This window comes from Patella vulgata, chromosome 2, assembly GCF_932274485.2.
Source record: "Patella vulgata chromosome 2, xgPatVulg1.2, whole genome shotgun sequence".
Taxonomy (NCBI): domain Eukaryota; kingdom Metazoa; phylum Mollusca; class Gastropoda; family Patellidae; genus Patella; species Patella vulgata.
The window spans coordinates 77,258,974-77,280,479 of NC_065880.2; the positions used below are offsets into that span (position 1 = coordinate 77,258,974).

At 37.2% G+C, this 21,506-nt stretch overlaps 1 protein-coding gene across 2 annotated transcripts in view; it reads right to left on the reverse strand.

Annotated features, from left to right (window-relative positions):
• Positions 1-6,119: 6,119 nt before the first annotated feature.
• Positions 6,120-21,506, reverse strand: part of LOC126811670 (calcyphosin-like protein) — a 58,213-nt gene continuing 42,826 nt past the window's right edge. The window contains exon 2 of one of the 2 annotated variants that reach the window (XM_050537484.2): positions 6,120-8,446. In XM_050537484.2, the coding sequence (XP_050393441.1) occupies positions 8,202-8,446 (245 nt within the window). In that variant the 3' untranslated portion in view covers positions 6,120-8,201. The remainder of the gene's footprint in view (positions 8,447-21,506) is intronic. The other variant, XR_007675699.2, reaches the window with a different exon arrangement.

Here is a 21,506-nt window from a genome sequence, read left to right on the forward strand (position 1 = left end):
TTTTCAGCCACTGGAAAAATACACGAGTCGATAGATGGGGAATGGTGATAACTTAACGATCATTGTATCTCCATCTGTAAAGTTTCTCCAGATTTAAGATTTATCTTGTCACCGATCGATTGGGTTATTATTAATAACAAGATTCACTCATTTTCTATTGATGGTGAGCAAACTATAAAATTGCTCCTAAACAAATATTTTTGTAAAAATCCCACGAGAGTCTAATCAGACTATTGTGTGTGAATGATTTTATTGCAACAAAATTGTATTGAGGAATTATTTGGTTTTATATTAGTCCGATAATAAAACATTTGTTGGATTTTTTTCCTCATTTCTTGGCATTTACTTTGACCCTTTAAACTTAGATCTCCGTTAAGATAAGGCTAATTTGTCTGACGTCAGTGAATTTGATTTTGCGATAAAATGTCGACGATTTGTTGTAAACAAAATAATCCAATCTGATTAAAATACAGATCTATATTTCGTTTCGTTTTTTTATACTTTCGATGGCCTACACTACATGAAGATCTGATAAGTTATAGCGATAGGTCACGACCTATGATGTCAGACATTTGATCAACCGATCAGCATTGATGTTACTTGTGGATTACCCACAGTTCCTTGCAAAGCACGCCTAAAGCTCACCGTGACAGACCGTTTCATTGGCTCATCCCTGACACCACTCAGAACACGAGTTAAATAACAACTCTTCCAGATCCAAGTGTAGTAAAGACAAGTAAAACGAAATGTCGAACTATAAAATCGAAACGAAATAGGATCTGTGTTTTAACCAGATTGCAAAATAATCCAAACTGAATTAAAATGAAGAATTTCAGAAATGTTACAGCTGCTTTGCGAATCAAAAAGTTTCAATTCCTCCTACAGATCAGAACATTATTGATCAAACTATATGTCATGATGCACTGAATGAAAAAATAGTGAGATAGCTGTGTGAATTCTCCAATGAAAACGGTATCAGATGTTCTAAAAAGAGTACGATAAACTGCTTCGGCCAACACGGTTACCTAACCCCGAGACCCCCTTGTTACAGTCCGCGTCCTACATACTGCTCCACCACGGTTTCTAAAACATAGATCATTTGGCATTTTATTTATGTATTTTATTTTATTTCTGAAAAGAAACCATGTTTCTGTAAAGTAGATATGTTAATCAAATTGAAATCAGTGCATACAGGTAAGATAAATACACGTTCTCTTACTGAAATGGGGGGGTTGGATGGCCGAATGGTTAGCACCATATGTTAGTCCCGAAATGACCTAGTTTGTGTCGAGTGGACGTTAAACCCCATTTCTCTCTCTTTCTCTCTCTCTCTCTCTCTCTCTCTCTCTCTCTCTCTCTCTCTCTCTCTTTCTCTCTTACTGAAATGGATGTCGTGGTGTCTCAGTGAGTAAGACGCTGACTCGTTAACCTGGAGGAACCAACCGTGTTCGATACTGGTGTTGGCCAATAAAGTCCATCACCATTTCCGGCGTGGTTGCCCCTTGTCAGTTTTGCAAGAGACATAGTGGTTCGGATGGGATGAAAAACCGAGGTCCCGTGTACACATTGGTATGCACATATGAGGAGAAATTCGATATATGAGTAGTCCGTAGCGTCCAGGAACTGTATGGCGTACACCCGTGTTCATTAGCCCAGTCGGTGCAGAATAATAGGATTTCCTTACTTACTCAATGACCTATATATTAACAATAACTTTATAGAAAGATATTGATGTCACGAGATTCGTTACTACTACATCATGTTCAATGATCCGTGGCCATAGATTGGTTTCTGATAAATATTACTTTACTTCTATTTCCCAGGCATATCATAAGCTGCGTTCACACTGCACACGCATTCAATGCGAATTCCGGAGACGGTTTCTTTCGGATTAAAAGCGGTGCGTCACTTTACAGCTTATTCGGATTGAATTCAAATTTAAACACGTCACACTGAATGCGCAGGCCCGTAGACAGCTTGCTGGCTGCAGAGGGGCAGTGAAAATTGGACGGCCGCAAACGCGTTTTGTTCCAGCCCAGAAAATCTTTCTCTAGCGAACATGGCAGTGGGCCATTGGACAAGGCAGTACAAAATATAGAACAGATAGATATCAGAACATAACCTATAGTGTGTTCTGTATACATCATCTTTATTATATTTTGGGGTTTTTAACTCTCACATCGCCCCTACAAAGTTTTATATAACTCAAACAGTATTATACTATATAGTTCATCAAAGGCTTAACCGGGTGTGCTGCCAGATATTTCGTATACACGACTCTTCTCGAACGCTAAGAGACCTAGATTCCTCTTCCGACGATGCGTCATTGATCGTCTGGTCGGACAATCTATACGAGTAAGGTACGAGAAGCCCAGGGATGGGCAGGGATGAACTCCATGGTTGAGGACCCACCTGCCAGGGGGTCAAAGAGGGCATCTTTTCGCTGTAGTAGCATTTTTTTACATCACTTAAAACGGCTACAGGTGAGTGAATACGCATAACCAGCAGAAGTGCAGGTTATGTATATCCAAAATGGATGCGCATCACCTTTTGCATAGACAGGTCACAAGGTTATCTTGTGTCAGCATGGTAAATTACCTCAATAACAGTAAGATTCTGCCCAACCTCACTGATTTGCTACCACATAAACCCCACTTGTCCCCCCCCCTCTCTGCCCCCCCTCTCTCTCTCTCATTGCAGTTGTATGAGTTTTACGCGTTTTTTTTTTATTTTGAACATCGACTTCTTAAATCAGTGAGTGGGTCAACTTTATAAACTCGGTATAATTAGTGTATCTGGTTTGACGGCGGATATGTAAATTTTCTGAAACTGTTGGGAATAATTAATTAACTAACATCACCATACGGAATTAAAAGATTCTTATTTATCTTGTACACCGATCTGGCCAATGTCTTGGCATTACTCGAATCGTTCTAGAACAATCCAATTACAATTAAATCTATATTTCGTTTCCAATTTGCAGTCCTGATTTTAGACTAGAAAAAGTCTAGTCCTGCACAATTTGGCGTCTGATTTAAATATGTAAACGAACTTCTTTAGGTAAAGCTGGGTCTCCTCCTTTGGTGTTCTGGGAAACTACTTAAAATCTTCATCAAATTACAGTACAAAGAACCGATGCATGAAACTGGTGTTTAAAGGGACCATCCCGTTTCTAACAGAGTCTCAGAAATGAAAGTCCATATATGTATGAAATTTAAACGCTAAAATCCAGAGGAATGGTGTATTTACCATATAACGTGAACGTCAAAACACTTATCCAGATTTCGGGTCAATTTTTTCGTTGAGTGACCTAATAATCTATTGCCGTTCCCTTAGGTCTATACAGTGCATGACAAACGTGATGTACTTAAAAAGGAAAGTTAAATGTCACCTACACGTTATTTTTATAAAATAAAAGTCTGGGTTTATCCAGACACCGTATATTACAACTTGGGACATCTCCATTTCCAGATGAAGACTCGCGTGGTTTAAGTTGATTGAAAACGTATTACGTATATTGAGTTAGTTGTTCGGCCCTATAAAGTAAAGTATTTTAAGAGCTTTTAACATAAAATTAAGCAGTTTTATTTTCCAAAATATAATCGAGAATCACACTTTAACTTTACTCACTTATTTTGTGCCACAGACACACTGAAATCGTAGGAAAGCCATATAGTCTTAGTTCGTTGAACGATCGACTTCAGTCGTAGACAATGTTTTCGATAACTTTAAAAATTCTGTTTACCATCAAAAATCTGGGTGCTATAAATGCAAAACACAATAGTCGTACATGCCCGACTATTTGCATTAGTCGCATGACTGGTTGCAACGGGTTACGACTCGTAGCGCAACCAGTCATGCTATTGGGTCTCCATTTTTACTATCAGTCTGTTAGTCGCGAACCAGCCGGCTTATGGGGTGACTCCTATGCTGTCACGGGCGCGCCAAGAACGCCCTATGTCGCACAATTAACATGGTTGCGGGTAATCGCAGGTTGAGTGTCAAAGGGGTATAAAATTAACAATTTAAGTCGTAGTTCCACGTGCATGTGTAGCATGACGCATGGTGTGTTGTGTAGAGAGTTGTCGCTCCTAGATGCGATGAGCACGCATAATAAATTCTGGCTATAATATGACGTAACCAGACAAGTTTGTACAGTTCACAGGAAGTTCCAGTTTGGACCTATCGGATTAGTGAGTATGTTTTGTAGTACGGAGGGCTTGACAAGCGTCTATGCTATGAATAACTAAGGTCATTCGGCACCCCTCGGTAACTCCAGTACTGACGACTTCTGCTTTATTGGAACTATTTTCATGATCCCGGATAAAAAATGGCGGCGCCCATTAGATTAAAATTGGCGGCACCCACGAAGACACATGTGAAGAGTCTTTTATCTCAAGAAACTGTATGTTGTTTGTTATGTATTGGAATAAATTTAAGCTAGGAAGAGTACCGGAGTCTGTCGAGGTTTGCCGAATGTCTTCGAACGGCGCCATTTTGAGAACTTCTTTCTAAAAGCGGCAAGTCTTCTTAATAGTAAAGCGCCATCCGCATCACAATTGCATGGGAGTAGCTACTTATCACTTACCGTCATACAGCCGAGGCTAGATGTAGGGTACCGGAGCTTACCGAGGTTTGCCGAATATGTATGCCATTGGTAGCATGTTAAATATGAATGCAGGATAAAAATTCCCGTCTACTTCAATGAACAAAAATTCATCTTTCATGAATCATTTTTTAAATTGAAAATGGATTAAAGTGAAAGAAGAAAATATTCACTAAAAGAGTGTGCACGAATGAATAAGATGGCTAAAAATAATATGTGTGTAGGCTTACTGCCTTTACTTTATTGCCACAGGAATGCAATGCGACACATCTAATCATCCAATGCGCAACATTTGGCGCATGCTCCGGAGGTTGGCCATCCTTGCTCTATTGCATTAAATCAAATTGAGATGATTATACATATTTTCTTCATCAAAACTGATGCTATCTGTTGCCAGAGTTAGAAAATAGAAATATGGCTAAGATAAAATAGAGTATCATTAATATCATCAACCCTAAAGGGTTACTAGATTCTATATCCTATCAATGCAAAATGTTACATTAGTATAATAGCACGTGAACTTGACTAATGGCAAGATTGTCATCGGTGTTCAAGCGCATTACAATAGACTATGAAACGAGACACCTAGGTAGTAGATCTTCAATGACGTAACAAATCACAATTTATATGGAAACAATCACTGGTAGCACGACGTTTCGACAACTATTCTCTTATCGTTATCAAGTACAAATGATAAAGATAAGAGAATACTTGTCGAAACGCCGTGCTAAATGTGTATAAACCAGTAATTGTTTTCCATAAAAATTGTTTTGTGTTTTTAATGTGCTCAATCAGTAAATGCCACTCAAGGCTTATAGTTTCATTTTGACCAAAATAAAACTTTTAAAGTGTAGATTTTAATATCATCACCGTGACTCTGCTTAAAATGGACAAGCTCTAGTAGTATGTTCAAGTCGGGAAAGATGCATACTACAATGGGTTACTATAATATGTTTCTGGGAATGAAACATTGTCCCGCTTATCTACAGTACACACTAATCTTAAGTTCGGTCAACTTTGAAATGAAATTGGATTTAACGTCCTACATGTCTGGACCGAATGATCTAACGAAGACAGGTGTACGCAATAAAGTGTGATAAGTTATGAGGGAAATTTCTCCCGGATAGCGGCACTACGACCTGCTATAATATCGAATTCCAACTGCCTACGTGTATACAGCACCTAGGATTTTCGAATCATCCGTAAATCCAGACACTGCCCTTGCCAGGCCCCCGTCCCGCACCACAGACAAGGAAAAACCACGCCGGAAAATCTCGAGGAACTTTCTCGGCTAACACCGAGAGCGAACCCGAGACCCCCTGCTTAGCGAGCAATCGTCTTAATCACTGAGTCACCGCGGCTCCCAACTTTGATCAGAAAATCGATATAAATTAAGCCATAGAAAACCTTATATTAAAAATCGTTTAGTAATAATATATCATTATATTAATTACGGCAAATTGAGGAATTTGACAAACGTTTGAAATAAACGTATGATAATGAACATACACAATTATGATTTAAGTATTTAATTTTATAAAGCTAATCATGTTAAACACATATAAAGATTCAAATTAAAATATACAATTATTATACAGTTTAAATCAACGAATCTTCTGGAACGTTATAATTTGTCTGGAAACAAAATATCATTATTTTATTTCCATTAAGTTGCCTATTAATTCATAATAAAGGCACCAAATTGTCACTCTAAAATAAAACCATTTAATTTAATTTATCCTTCGGTGCTTAAATGGCGATTTTCATTTTAATATCTTTAAACATACATTATGCAAGAGCTAAATCTGCCTATTGGAGGTCTTTCTTTGGGCCTGAAATGTTATCTAAATTATTAATTAGATATTAATTAATTTATCCAGACCATAATCAACTCTCGATGTCATCGCTAGCCTGCGATATTTACTGGATTAGGATCCAATCTGCTGCTCTACGTCCATTCATGAGTAAATCAAGAAATGGATAATCGAGACTATGTATTTTATCGTACCGACTTTAGTAATGATGATCGAGGTTAGGCCCAAAATTCAATCGCTAAATTCTCGGTGCAGAGTGGATCAATTTCACTAAAATTTTCAGCAAATTCCCTTTAGATTATCTAGATTTTAACTATTATAGTGGAAACTGCCAGCTCTTTATCTAATCTCCCATAATGTATCTTTACATATTACAATTATTACAAGTGATAAAAGAAAACAAAGTGTTAAAGATGCATTATGTAAGTGTTAAATCTGCCTATTGCATGGCGATTTTTTTTCTAGCTTCAAAAATTATATAAATTATTATTTAGACATTTTTTTACATGTCAAGCCCATAATCATATATCTAGATCTTCGGATTAACGATAATAAAGATAATCGCGACTTAATTTATTATCGTAGCAATGGTACTTGACAATTGAGACCATCTTGTCAAAATTATCGAAATCTTACATAATGCTCCTTTTATTTAAATAAAAAGTTCTATATGTTAAAACACTAGTACCCGCCCTACACACAATTTAACTTGAAATATTGCAAATCTAGCCAGATAACAACAATCTGTTGTCAATAATTACTGGAAGGACCCCCTTTAACCATGGACCTTATAATACAATCCATGCTTTAACTAACATATTAATTTCCTATCATTTTCTCCACTTTTATTTGTAAGTATTTAAGAAAAAAATCTGATTTTGATAATGGACTACAGACGCCTACGTCAACGATTTATGATTTATATGACATTAAGTAGATAGCCGATAAAATTGCATTTTGCGCAGGCTCTATAATCCACCACATTCTTAAATGACAAAATTATGCTCTCAAAATTATTGAGCGGGATATCATTGTTAAAATAAAAATGAAAAGCCATTAGCTCTCAATAAATAATCCAACGACACAACGTTTCAACGTAAAGCTGCGATCGTAGTTCATTCTCAGTATTTGAACGTAACAGTAAGAAACGTAGCCATTATCTTTCATGTATAAATAGAATTCAATGGGGGATTGAACGTCTAACTCGTAATTCGACGTCCGGACTATTGAATACAGACATATGTTGTGCAGTGTGCCAGGAGGGAAATTAAAAGTCGAATGACACTTGATATCTTTTATTTATCCATCTACTGACGGACAATTTGCATTTTAGCTCTTAATTTGATTTACGAGAAACTTCCGATTTCAAGGAGCTTCAATGGGGTATTGTTAAAAGTGGATAAATGAAATGGAGTAATTATATCAGCGAAGAATCCTGACAGATTCTTAATAAATTGAAGTTTACTTAATCAGGGTAAGATAGATAGAAACTTGACATAAAGAACATGAATTTATAAAAAAAAAATCGATGGCAGATATAAAACAATATCACGTTCTGCTTAAAGGTCAAATCGATCATGGTCGTTTTTTTATAGGACACAAAAACGATGTTATTATATTATTGACCATTTTGTGGGAATGTACAACATTGTGGGTTAAATTAATCCATTATACATGATTTCTTAAATAAAAATATAAAACCTATTTTGATATTGTGTTGTTAATTCAGTTTTTGATCAAGTTTATTTTTTTTGTTCTCGTTGATTATAAATCTCCCGGTTTTATTTCAGTGATGAACCACGCGGGCGTAGGCCATAGCACGATCTCATCATAAGGTCAAAGTAACAATCATCATCGATCGTGGCGCTGACACCCGCGTAGTAATTCAAAAATTCTTGTCTTGTGACCTTTCCATCCGGGCAACCAGGCGTATCTAAGCTATCCAAGAAGTTCCTTAAGGCTTCCTCTTCCGTCCATTCTCCGGAAATATATTTTGGGTGTCGCTTCACATTTCCTGCATAGACCACTGAAAGTACAAAAACGTGACTTTTAGTATTTGACATAGAATTAAAACATATATTACCGGAAATAAATCCCGTAACTTAGCAACAGATAAGAACATAGCAAATAAATGTCAACTCTTTTTAAATTAAGCAGCATATGCTCTGGCCAGGATGCGTTACCAAGGCAACCATAAGGATAAAAAAATGATATAGCCAACAAAGTTGACACTGATCAAACATGAGAAATAAAAGGCATGCTTGCACATCATAAGTTAAATGATAAAACAGCATAGATCGTGTCTGAATCATAAATTGGCTGACTGAATCTATCCGGGATGAAAAAATCTCTAAATCGAAGAGCGGTTTATTTATTGTTTAGTCGTCATCTGTATACATAAAAGTAAAATGAAATGGGGTTTAACGGCCTACTGTTCTGCAGTATACATAGACATAATATCTATATTTAAAAAAATAAAAAAAAATAATATAATAATTATAACATTGAAAAATGGGGTTTAACGTCCACTCGACACAAACTGGGTAATATCGGGACTAACATATAGTTCAACGTTATTTCAATAATTCGATTGCGCGTAGGTGTCTTTAGAAGTGGGAAGAAGAAAACCCACGACGTTGGACAGGCGACCATATTCCTTGTCACGTACAAGCGGAGAGTCGAAAAAATACAACTTGACTTAATGACAGACCTTGTGATCTAACGCGCAGGCCACGCAGCCGATTATTGTAATGAGATTGTATAATTAATTTTTTTTTTTTTTTACTGACTGACCTTTGTAGTGGACAGGTTTAAAATAGTGTAAATGTATGAGCGAGATTTTTTTCTTTTTTCTACCTCATGTCGATTTCTGCGGTGAACAAGGGGTCCAAAAAGGAAGGCCTTCTGCTGTTTCGTATGGAACGGAAAATCGAGGTCCCGTGAATATTACCGCGGTACGTTAAAGACCCCTATCATGTTGTAAATACAAATAAGAGAAGACCATAGTTCCTCTGTCCAGCCAATAGTTCATTCATAGCACACTGAATGGTGTATATACCCGTCTTTATTAGAGCGTCTTTATTATAACCTACGTTTAATCACAATTCATGTCTTTCTTCATATATGGAGCCACGGTGGCTAAGTAAATAAGGCGCTGGCTTGCTAGCCTGGCCCTAAGTTCACAAAGCATTCTCAGACTTAAGTTAAGAATTTACTTAACTTCCAATCACTGTTTATGGGAAATATCTTTGATCCAGAGGCAGAAACACAAAACTTGCACATAGTTTCTTATTGGTGTATTTAATACATTAAAACAAAGGCTCTATACATGGCTATATTGTAGTTAAAATAAGGCGAACAATTTCGAGTAAATTCTTAACTTAAGTCTGAGAATGCTTTGTGAACTCGAGGCCTGGAGGTCGCGGGTTCGCGTCCGGTGTTGGCCAAGAAATTTCATCCGGATTTTCCAGAGTGCTTTTCTCTTGTCAGTGGTGCAGGATGGAAGGCCTGGCGAAACACCGTGTATACATTGGCGTGCACGTAAAATATCCCTTGGCAATTGGATTTCGATGTAGAGTAGGCTGTAGCGGTGCCGCTGTCCTGGTAATATTTCCCCCATAGAACACTGCATGGCGTATGCCCATATTCATTAGCCCAGTCGGAACAGAACAATAGTTAATTTTATTTCATTTCATTTCATTTTCCAACAAGTACGCAGTGCCAGTGTTATCGAAAGCCTGCGAGAACTGAATAAAGAATATGAAGATACCCATGCGGGGTTAACTCTAACCTCCGACCGAAAGAGATCAGAATAATTAAACTGCTTAGTGCTTGTGAACGCAACACGACCCTGTCTTAAAACCCCCGGCGATTTTGAACTGGTTTAAAAATGAGCGTTTGAAAGGTATATTACACTCAAATACTTCGTATTGATTATTTAAAATGGCAGAAATTAATCTACCATATACTATTTGAAAAGGTCGTGTGATCATTGTTAGGTCGCACCTGTTGGCTTAAATCAGCCATACAGAGAAGCCATTATGTCATTTCCCTGTGATGACGTCACAAACTTCAGAACACTTTGATTGTTCCACGTAATGTCAGTCTGATTTTAATGTATTTGTTATGACGGTCTAATATCAAAATTATAAGTGATTTATGTTGATCATTAATATTATAGAGAGCTGTCGTATACGTAACAGACAGCATCGTAGGAGAACTGTTTACAAATGTCACCATCTTTCAAACATGTCACTTCCACACTCATGTCTATCTTCTGTTTATTTTAAAGGGACAGGACCAACATTTTATAATAAAATAAATTATCAATACACACAGACGCCGGGGGGGGGGGGCTTTGTCGGCCAATACTGGGTTCGAACCCCGGACCCCTCGCGTAGTAAGCCAGTGCCTTACTCACTGCGCCACCGTGGCTCCTTGTGTATGATATATGTCGAAGAAAATTGATCGAAAATAACACTTTTGCCACAAAAAAAACCTCTGATTACTGCGTGGGTGAGTGGGTGGGATAGAGGACTCCTACCTCGACCCGTTCCCCGCCTAAATCGCATTTGTACCAAATATATCATAAAAGCAATTTTATGTTATTTATTCGGAGTTGCATTGTATGAAAACAACAAAAGGTCAGTGGGGTTAGTTTTCAAAATACATTACCACTGGTAGTCACAGCAACATAATGGTTTCGGTCGTATTACGTCTTTCTTGTGTATCAATATTTCTTTTCATTTTGAGGGAAGCCTGGATTATTATCCGGGACTGTATGCGTTGTGGGCGCTTATGGGTGACTCCCGGATTCATTCCCTTGATTTGATATTTGATGTCATCGCTTGTATAGTCAGTGAAGTCTGTGTCTTGTCCGCAGGTTTGTCTTATCGGTTTTGTGTACGTGTAGTGCGGTCCGTTCTTAGACGTAGGTCAACGGGTGGACCCCGTTTCTACCTGGGGATGATACCGCAGACAAAACAAATATGTTTTGAAGCAAGTCTATGTTTATTGTCATGTCATGTCCAAGACTGATTCTTTCAGTTTAGCCTCGCCCACTCGAACGTGTGAATAGCCTAACTTCAATTAGTATTGTGGTCTTTTTGACTTCTGTGGTGAATTGTTTGTTTTCAATATCGCCTTGGGGAATTGTTAACACACTTCCAAGGTCGGCCTTTGTTGAATGTTCTATGGCAGGCTTATTATAACTGTTTATACGGGGGCGTATTCAGGACTTTTAACAGGAGGGGGTCTGGGGTGGAGATCACGTCAAGTTTGGCGTGAAGTTTGGGAGATTAACCGAGAATTTGATCAAATCAGAAGCTGTTTGACAATATTTCTTGGATAAGTCTATTTGTAAGGCCAACTCAATTTTCGTCAAGGTCCCTGAGATGTAAATAAGGTTAGGGCACGTGATTGTTGGCGAGATTGTAGCTGAGAGTTGGACTAGTTCCAGTGTTAGGTATTAGCGCTAGCTCTGTTTACATTTCATGACCTTTGACAAAATTTGAAGTTGGCCTTATCAAATAGATTTAACCACATTTCTGCTCATTTAGGCGCATACATGCTAAGAGCCTCCCCAACCGGTCTACAAATAGCACCCGGGGTTGAGAATTAGGTCAAATCGGCGTTATTCGACGTTATTTCCATGACTGTACGAGAAATAAAATATGCTCTGCGCGAGCAGGGAAGGGTCCCGACCCACCTTCTGGACAAGCACCGTATGATCTAATTTTATGGATTTCTTTCACGGTACATTCTTGGGCTTAGTTGAACGACAATGGATTTATTTACATGTTGTACTGAGTTCACCACATTGTTTAATATTCATTGTATATTTGTCTTTGTACATCGAAGTATCGCACTAACGTATATCATAAATAATGTATGAAAACAAAGGAATCTCTCTCTCTCTCTCTCTCTCTCTCTCTCTCTTTGTTGTTGTCGAGCCTACTTTTTTCCAGTGCCTTTTCCCTTTGTCAGTGGAGCAGGACGGGCTGTCTGGCAAGGGATAGTGCCTAGTGGAAAATGAGGTACCGTGCACTAGTTGACCTGCACGTAAAAGAACCCTTGATAGTTGTAATTCAACATAAGAGTAGGCCGTTACGCCGCTGTCCAGGCAAAATGCCCCTCATTGCATACAGCTTGGCGTATGTCCGTCTTCATTGACCGGTCGGTTCTGAACAATAGGACGGTCACCCCATTTAATCGTTTCTTTGTTTTATTGACAGTAGAAAATGGATTTACATCATTGCCATTGCCTGAAGATCTTAGTTTTTATCTGTTTCATTAATTACTTGTATGGTAAATACTACATGTTCTCTAATCAAAAGGTCATGTACGGGGGAAAAAAATCGATAAATAATCTAGATTTAATTGAACAATCGAACAGCCCCTTCATTATTACTAATTTAATTTATAATTCATTAAACTGTTCGCAAATATCGAATAACTGTCAATAATTTCGCGGTTTCTACTCTCCCCTAGCTTCGTTAAATATCACACCTTTTTTTTTTAAATTTTCAGTAACGAGCCTTTTTTTTTTATGTTATTTTTGGTTATAGTGTTATTTGGATAGCTACATGAAAGAAACGTCTTAATATCAGTCTAACAATGGTATAATTCCGTTCAGTATTTACAAAGATATGATTAATTAAAATTTCATTTAACTATGCTCTTCACTATTTAATAAGCAAGTCGCAATTTTGATGTCCACGAAAATTTAATCGTATATATATATCGGTTTGCATCCTAGCTGGGAGATTATATAGCGTTTGTATTCAGGTCCCGTGTACACTTTGGCGTGCACGTAAAATATCCCTTGACAGTTGGAATTCGATATAAGAGTAGGCCACAGTGCCGCTGTCTGGGCAAAATTTCCTTCATAGCACACTCTATGGCGTATGCCCGTCTTCATTAGCCCAGTTCGTAGCAAACAGTAGGACATTAAACCCCATTTCATTTCATTTCATTTTTTCTTAATTAAATGTTAAATAATCAATCTGAGTACAATACGCCGTAAAGAAAATTATATTTTAGCGAAAAACGCCAATGACGCACCGTTAATTTAATTTATATAATATCTAGGACATATAAAAACGACATATACGGATTTAATACTGCCCGAAGAACACATTTACTACATCACACAAACAGATTTTTTCCAGGCAACGAAACAAACGAACACAGTCGCTACAGCACGAGCAATCGACAAAGGCTGGCGCCTGTATATATATTTTTTTGCAGTTAATGGGGGCATTTGCACGAAAAACTGATTGAGAGTACAAACTCATCACGTAATTATAAGAAATAATTAAACTTTCTAGTTCTTTGAGTTGTACAGTTTATTATCCAAAACATGGACCGGTAATCAGATGATGACCTTGGGTGCTTGATTTAACAAAGAGTAATAGGCTTCTTCGTCTCATTAACATACATATGGTATATACATTTCAAATCAATCGGACAATAACACGAGCCAGTAGAGGCTCAACAAGATTTTTAAAAAGTCATCAAGGACAATAACTTGGATAGAAATTATCGCGTCTTCATGTCATGAACATATACACGCTGGAACTTTTGCCCGGACAGCTGCCTACTCTTATATCGAATTCCAACTGTCAAGGAATTTTTTACGTGCACGCCAATGTGTACATGGGACCTCCGTTTTTCGTCCCATCCGAACGACTAGACAGCTGTTCTTATCAGCCCCTCCGTCCTGCATCACTGAAAAGGGGAAACCACGCCGCAAAATCTGGATGAACTTTCTCGCCCAGTGAAGGGATCAAACACCCGACTTCCGGGCTAACGAGCCAGCGTCTTACCCACTTTGCCACCGTGATCCCCTTATAACTTTAAAGGCGATCAAACAGCACCTTAGGGATCCACATGATGTTCCTAACTGACAGGAATTATGACACACTTCTTTGATTAATGAACATAGACGCTGTGTATAAATTCCAAGACAGTTGAATGAAAACTGTGTCCTTGGAGTATTACTTAATGAGACATTTCTTAAGAATGTCTAAAAGCTTGCCAACAGTTGTTATAGACACTGGAGTGTGTATCAATGATACACGAGTTTGAAGACGGGACAAAGAAAAGGAGACGAAGCCTTGAACAGAATTACAAACAAATATGTCGGTGAGAGGAATAGTATAACATTAAAGTGACGTCGTCAATATTACCACAGGAATCTGACCTTCTATCCGTATATATATATGCATACACCATGTCCAACCAGACAATATACAATACAAAAAGAACAGGAATGCAATGCCTGTTGAAGACTCGATTTTACCTGCTCTCGCTTCGGCTCGTTTTTTTTCAACAATTCGTAATGTCAGGCAATCAAACCTCTGTCGTTTCACTCAGATATGTTTTTTCTTCAATCTAGTCGTTTTCATTTGCATAAATACTTCCACAAAACGATATCATAGCCACTTGTTTCCAATATTTACATTACTTTCGTCTGTTTCCATTTTGTCACGGCCGCCAGTTGAATTGGTCACATAATGTGAGAGCTAACTCTGCCTTTAGCAGGCCCTTTTTTCTATCATTAAATGTTTTACGAATAATTATTAAGACATGTATTCACATTGCCATGACAAACTCGTAATCAATTCTCTAGACACTCAGATGGTTTAATTATTGGGTAGATTAGACAATGTCTGCTGCAATTTCTTCATTAAACATTAAAATGGACTGAAAATCGAGACTTCGTTATTTATCGTGGTAATGGTGCTTGACAATTGAGACTATTTAGATTACTCATTGTTAAAACTTCGCCCCAAATGAAGTATTTTGATTAAAATTTTCACAATATTCATTTTCACTGTCTATTTTTGAATTATTGTAGCAAGAACGACCATTCAACGGACGTAATATAAACATAATGGAATATGTCATTCCATGGCAGTTTAAGTATTATTTTAAGTTTCACTTGGGTAAATTTTAATCTAACAAATGACTAATATATTCAATTGTTCATTTTGCCATACTAAAATCATTATAATGATTTCCGGTTTGAATAATAGACATATACATTATCATCTAGCGTGAATAATATTCATAAAATAGCAATGGGTATCGATTATATTACTATAAAACAACTATAGATAATTCATTGATTTTTTCAGTCACTTCACGCAAAATATAAAATCCATTCTTCATCGTGTCAGCAAACTGTATTATCCCACACTTCAAGTAGAAGTTAAGGAGGTAGTCTGGATGTCTACCGTGCAGTTATTTAACGGCTGTCAATGACATTGACCGTTTCATATCATAAATATATATTTATTATACATGTGATCGTTAATACAGGATAATAAATAAAGAGGCTAAAATCCTATATAATCCCGTATGAAGGACATAAGGATATCTATTGTGGGCTTTTCAAGCTTTGCTTAAAGAGGACCTAAATCCCGCCAGCCAAGTTTATTAGAAAACGGTTTGCTTCATCAATAAGTCCAAATGAGAGGCACAACGTGACGGATTTCAGATGTCTCATGCATTATTACATTATAGCATTATATTACGTCTATGATGACGCTACGAGTGGCAAGGGAAAGACTATAATCTCTGCAGCATTTTCAGATTCAAATTTTGATTTATCTCGAATGTAAGGTTCATTTACCACAACATTTCGTTCGTTCGTAGAGCTTAACGTCCGCCTTCTCTGTGGGTAACATCGCAGACAAATGTTTCGAGGGAAACTTGCCAGAGGAACCAATATTGTTAGAGAGGCTAAGCCAGCAAATTGTGGGTATGGAAGGAGATTAGTAATGAAATCCGTAGCCTCCATCCGCTTGGTTAAAGGACCTAAATCTGTATTCTTTGGTACATAGAAATGGACACAAATGTGTCGCAACGCATATAATAATGTAATGTGAATGTATATAAGTTGATTTACATTCAATCGTTTCCGTTTTTAGCGAAATACGCCAAGAGTCCAAATTAAATGACAATTGTTGGCGTCTACACTGATGGTATTCTCCTGCTGGGTGCTTAGCCTCACACATCGTCAGTCGCTTCATTATAAATGACACTCGAAAACATTCTGGCACGTGATTTGTGTGCCAATTTTAAACTGTTCATTTTGTCTTAAATATTGGATATCAGAAGCCCATCTTTTCTCGGTAAGATAACAACCCCAATATTGATTTAAATTGACCGATAAGTCGTGTTTGTAATGTCGGAAATCTGTGGATGATACTGAGTTAAAGACTTGTCACCTCTAAATGTGAAATCGTGACTTGAGATACAACATCATTTAACGAAATGAAATGAACCAACTAGGGTAATGATGACGGCATACGCCATGCAGTGTGCCATAATGGAAATATTGCCCGGACAGAGGCGCTGCGACCTACTCTTATTTAGAATTCAAACCGTCAACGATTCTTTTACGTCCAAACCAACCTGTACGTCATTTAACACCACAAAACAATAATGCTATTTATTGAAGGGGGGGGGGGGGCTAGTGGTCTAGAGTGTCGCGTTTAACCCAAGGTGACCTCTGACTTTCGGCTTTAATTTCGATCCATGGTGTGAGCATATGAAACTTGACGATAGGAGCGCCTTCTCAACCTCGTGAGTTTACCCCGGGTACTCTGGTTTCCTCTCCTGGGAAAGGCCCTTGCGCGTACGCTAAGATAATAAAAATGACAACAAGACTTGTCTGTGATATCACCTTCCGTTCGTTAGTTCGTTCCTAGAGTTTTACGCCCACCTCCATCGTCAGTGATATCGCAGACAAACACCTTCGGTTTGTGATTAGTTAGTTACTAGAGTTTTACGCCCACTTCAATCATGGGTGATATTTTAAACAGAGAGAGAGAGAGAAATGGGGTTTAACGTCCACTCGACACAAACTAGATCATTTCGGGACTAACATATGGTTTAATTTTATTTCAATAATTCGCATGCGCGTAGGGGTCTTAAGCAGTGGGAGGAAAGCGGAGGACCCGGAGAAAACCCACGAGGTTGGACAGGCGACCCTACTCCTTGTCACGTACAACCGGGGATTCGAAACCACGCCAGTTGACTCAATGACAGGCTTTATGATACAGCACGCACGTGCTAACCATTCGGCCATCCAACCCCCCGATATTGTAAACAAGTGTTTCCAGAGAAACTTACTAGAGGAAGTCATGGGGGATAGGCTTGATCCAGTTTGATTTTGGTAAGACATAGTATCTATGCAGGGGAATGCCCAAGGTAAATCTCATCGAAAGGAGAAAGTCCGGGATATATAAAACGAAGAACACATTCAGTCGAAGCGAATGCTATTTATAGTTTTTCTTGGGAGGTTTTAATTATTGATTAATCTTCTAATTATTGGTTATTGTTGATAAAACAGTTGGTGAGTAGCTCAGAATTAAAATCACATATGTTAACCATTCCGTCTATTTACTTACTAATTTTCCTGACAGTACATTTAACTATTAATGTATAACAGAGTACTCTAATATAGCATCTGGCTGAACGAACTTTCAGAAAAGCAAAATGGCTGTTAACACGGGGTTTACTATATACTGAAAATCGAATCGTTTCAATGTTACTTGGAATTGAGTAAGTTCTGAAGAGTACACAGGGGTATTTAATGTCTTTTTAAAGGGACAATAACACTCTTGCTGGCTTGACAGCTCCAGAAAAAAATAGCCTTATTCTAAGTACCAGATGTGTTAGTGTCCAACCTGTTGTGTAAATTATCCATTAAATCCTATTTTACTTGTCCAGAGGGTTCAAAATATTTTAAAATCCAAGTCGCATTGGAAAAGCTTTACGTCAGGCTTTTCAAATCATTTAGTTGAATTTTTCCAATTTTTTAAATAAGTGAGTTAAGATGAAATTTGTATCATCAATTAATTGGAATATTGTAAAATAGTACAATTTGTTGACCAAAAAAAAGATTGGGAAATATTATTAAGTTACAACAAGAGTGGTATTGAGCCTTTTTAAATAAATATGTTCGATGTATATATAAATACTGTTATTTGGCATGAAAAAGTATATAAACAATATATCTGAAAATAATGAATACCAATCAGATACAAGATACGAAGATTACACTATAATTATATAAGTTCAATTACCTGGTTAGACATATATATGTCTCTTTAATAGAAATTATATCGTGATAAAAGTGAAAAGGGCGGTGTATTTAGGATACAGAGAATTATGTTACGTACATTTGTGCTAAGGGGTCAGATTGAAAACTACTGACGTCAGACAAGGGTTGTATTTGAAGTGCCACAACTTCTTAGACCAAATAAAATAGCTTCTTCTTTAAAAATTGATATTGAGTTAAAAACAAAAACCTCTAGTTTCTGCGGTATCAATGTGGGTGGAAGTGGGCGGTAATCCTCAGCTAATAGTGCCGGGAAATAGTTATGGAACTCTAGGTGGAAGCTGGCTTTAATCCGCAGCTAACAGTAGATGAAAACAAACCGGAAATTTGGGAGAATATTAAACTGCTCGACCTAGATAGAAGCCTATTGTAATCCCCAGCTAGTAGTAGCAGAAACAAACCTAAATCTATGACTTGCTGGAATTAACATTTTAATTTCTATCCTGGAGACTAGAAAGTACAGCAGAATAAGAACTGAAATGAAACGGATGGGGTTTACCGAGCTACTTTTCTGCACCGACTAGGCTAGAGTAGACGAGGCAATAAGAACTAGATTTTTGTATGAACTAGAAAATAATTTTACAAAATTGACTTCGCCTTTCATCTTTTTTAATACACCTACGTGAATTAAATATTTAATGATTTCCAAAAGGACCAAAGTTTTCCGAAAGCAACATCAAATCATGGTACCATGTCTATTAAACAAATAGAATTGCATCGGTACCATATGTTTTTATCAATGATAAAAAATCTGTTTCGTGATAAAACGGATGAAAGAAAAATTGATAAATAAATAGCATCGAATAGTAATACGATTTACAGACACGTACATTAAGCCCCTGTCACACAATTGGGATGTTTGAAATCAATTAAGTGTCATTGTGGGCATTAGTTCACAAACGTCGCAATGTTGTGACTGGGGCTAATTGAATTCTCTTAATACAGGTACAGTACACGACCCTTATACTGTTCATTACGAATGTGTAAAGCACTAGTTTGGATTCCCCGTGAACTGGTGCGACCTCGTAAGATTCTAATGTAGTTACGAACATGTTACGATCGAATGCGACCTTGCACGACCTATTCGTACTAGCGAAGGGTGGACGGTTACTCTCGGAAATTCACGAATATCCATAAAACGTCACGAATGCCATACGGTTACTACGGATAAGTACGACAGCTTTATGAAAGAGAACAATCGCACTATGTGGCACAAGAGTTTTAAACAGTTTAAAACTTTCATAGGACGCCGTAAGAACAGGTCCATCAATCAAAACCACGCGATAACGATCACGAAGCACTTCGAATAATTCAGTTATTATATCACGAAAACAAAATTCACTGACATGGTCATTAATAGCATTATTATGATTTTTCTCATCGGAAAAAATATGTCAATCAAACAAACACACAGCATATTATACCAATCTTTACTCGAGCAATGATTGTATGGGATGGATTGTCTGTATGTTGCCCACATATATCCTACGAAATGTCAGGAAAAATCTATCGAGCAGTGTAATTTACCAGTTCGCAAAGATTATTATTGGTCGGAGTCAAAAACGTGTCGAAAATCCATCATTGGTGTGAGCATGCCTTAATGTAAAATAAAATAGCACTATGGGAAAATAGATTCATCGAAAATGTATAGCTACTACAAAAGTGGCATTTATTATTCTGGAGGAATAAGTCTTCAATGCCATGTGCAAGACACTCATCAATACTTGAACTGATATTAGCACAGACAGGTTGCGTTATTAACCTACACACTTTAATACCTTTTAAAGTCTCATTGTGTCATTTTAGCACAATAGTAATCCCAATAAACTACAATATTGTGATAGGTGAATCTCTAATAGTAATATCAGTCACAACATGGTTCAGTTCCGTTAAGTATTTACAAAGTTCTGTTATATTGAAACGACTTCGATCTACGCTGCTCGTTATGTAAAAACTAAAAAGGCGACGAACATAATCGATGGGCCTTTTTTTTAAATCCAATTAAATCCAAACCGGGAGATTATCTAGAGTTGGTATTTTGATTTTGTTGTTTTAATTAAATTTTAATGTTAAGTTATCATTGTGAGTATATATTAGCGTGGATTAAGCCCTAAGAAAAATCTGATATTTTAGCGAAAAATGCGAATAAAGCATCGTTACTTTAAAGGGGCGTTATGGGAGATTAGATAAAGAAATGAAATGAAATCGGGTTTAACGTCCTACTGTTCTGCTCTCAACTGGGCCAATGAAGACGGGGATAAGATAAAGAGTTGGCTGTTCTCGCTATAATAGTTAAAAGATAAATAACGTAAATTGAATATGTTGAAACTTTCAGTCAAATTGCTCTAGTCTGAACCAATATATTAGGCTTTAAATTTTGGGCTAGCCTCGATCATCATTACTAAAGTCTATACGATAAAAAATAAAGTCTCGATTATCCATTTCTTGATTTAATTATTTTTCAAAACATGTATTCCAATTCACTAAACATCGCAGGCTAGCGTTGACATCGAGGGTTGATTATGGTCTGGATAAATGAATTAATGTCTAATTAATAATTTAGATAACATATCAGGCCTAAAGAAAAACCTGCAATAGGCAGATTTAGAGGTTGCGTGTGTGTTTAACTGTATATGCTTTGAAACGTAGAACGTAAGATCTATGTTGGTGTATATAGCAGGACCTCATTTTTTTTAAAATATCGACTTTTAAGACAAGATTATATGGACTATTCAACGTACTACCGAAAAAACAAGAACATAATTCTAACCAACCGGAGGGGGAATGCACAAAACACCCCTATCCCCCCACTCCGTCGGTAACAGGCCCCCATTGCACTCAGAGCCCATCAATTCGAATCTTATAAAAATTGCCAGGATGCATAACAAATTTTTACATCATTTTATATCTTGAATTGTTAGATTTATTATTAGAGACTGAATTATTAACAAGG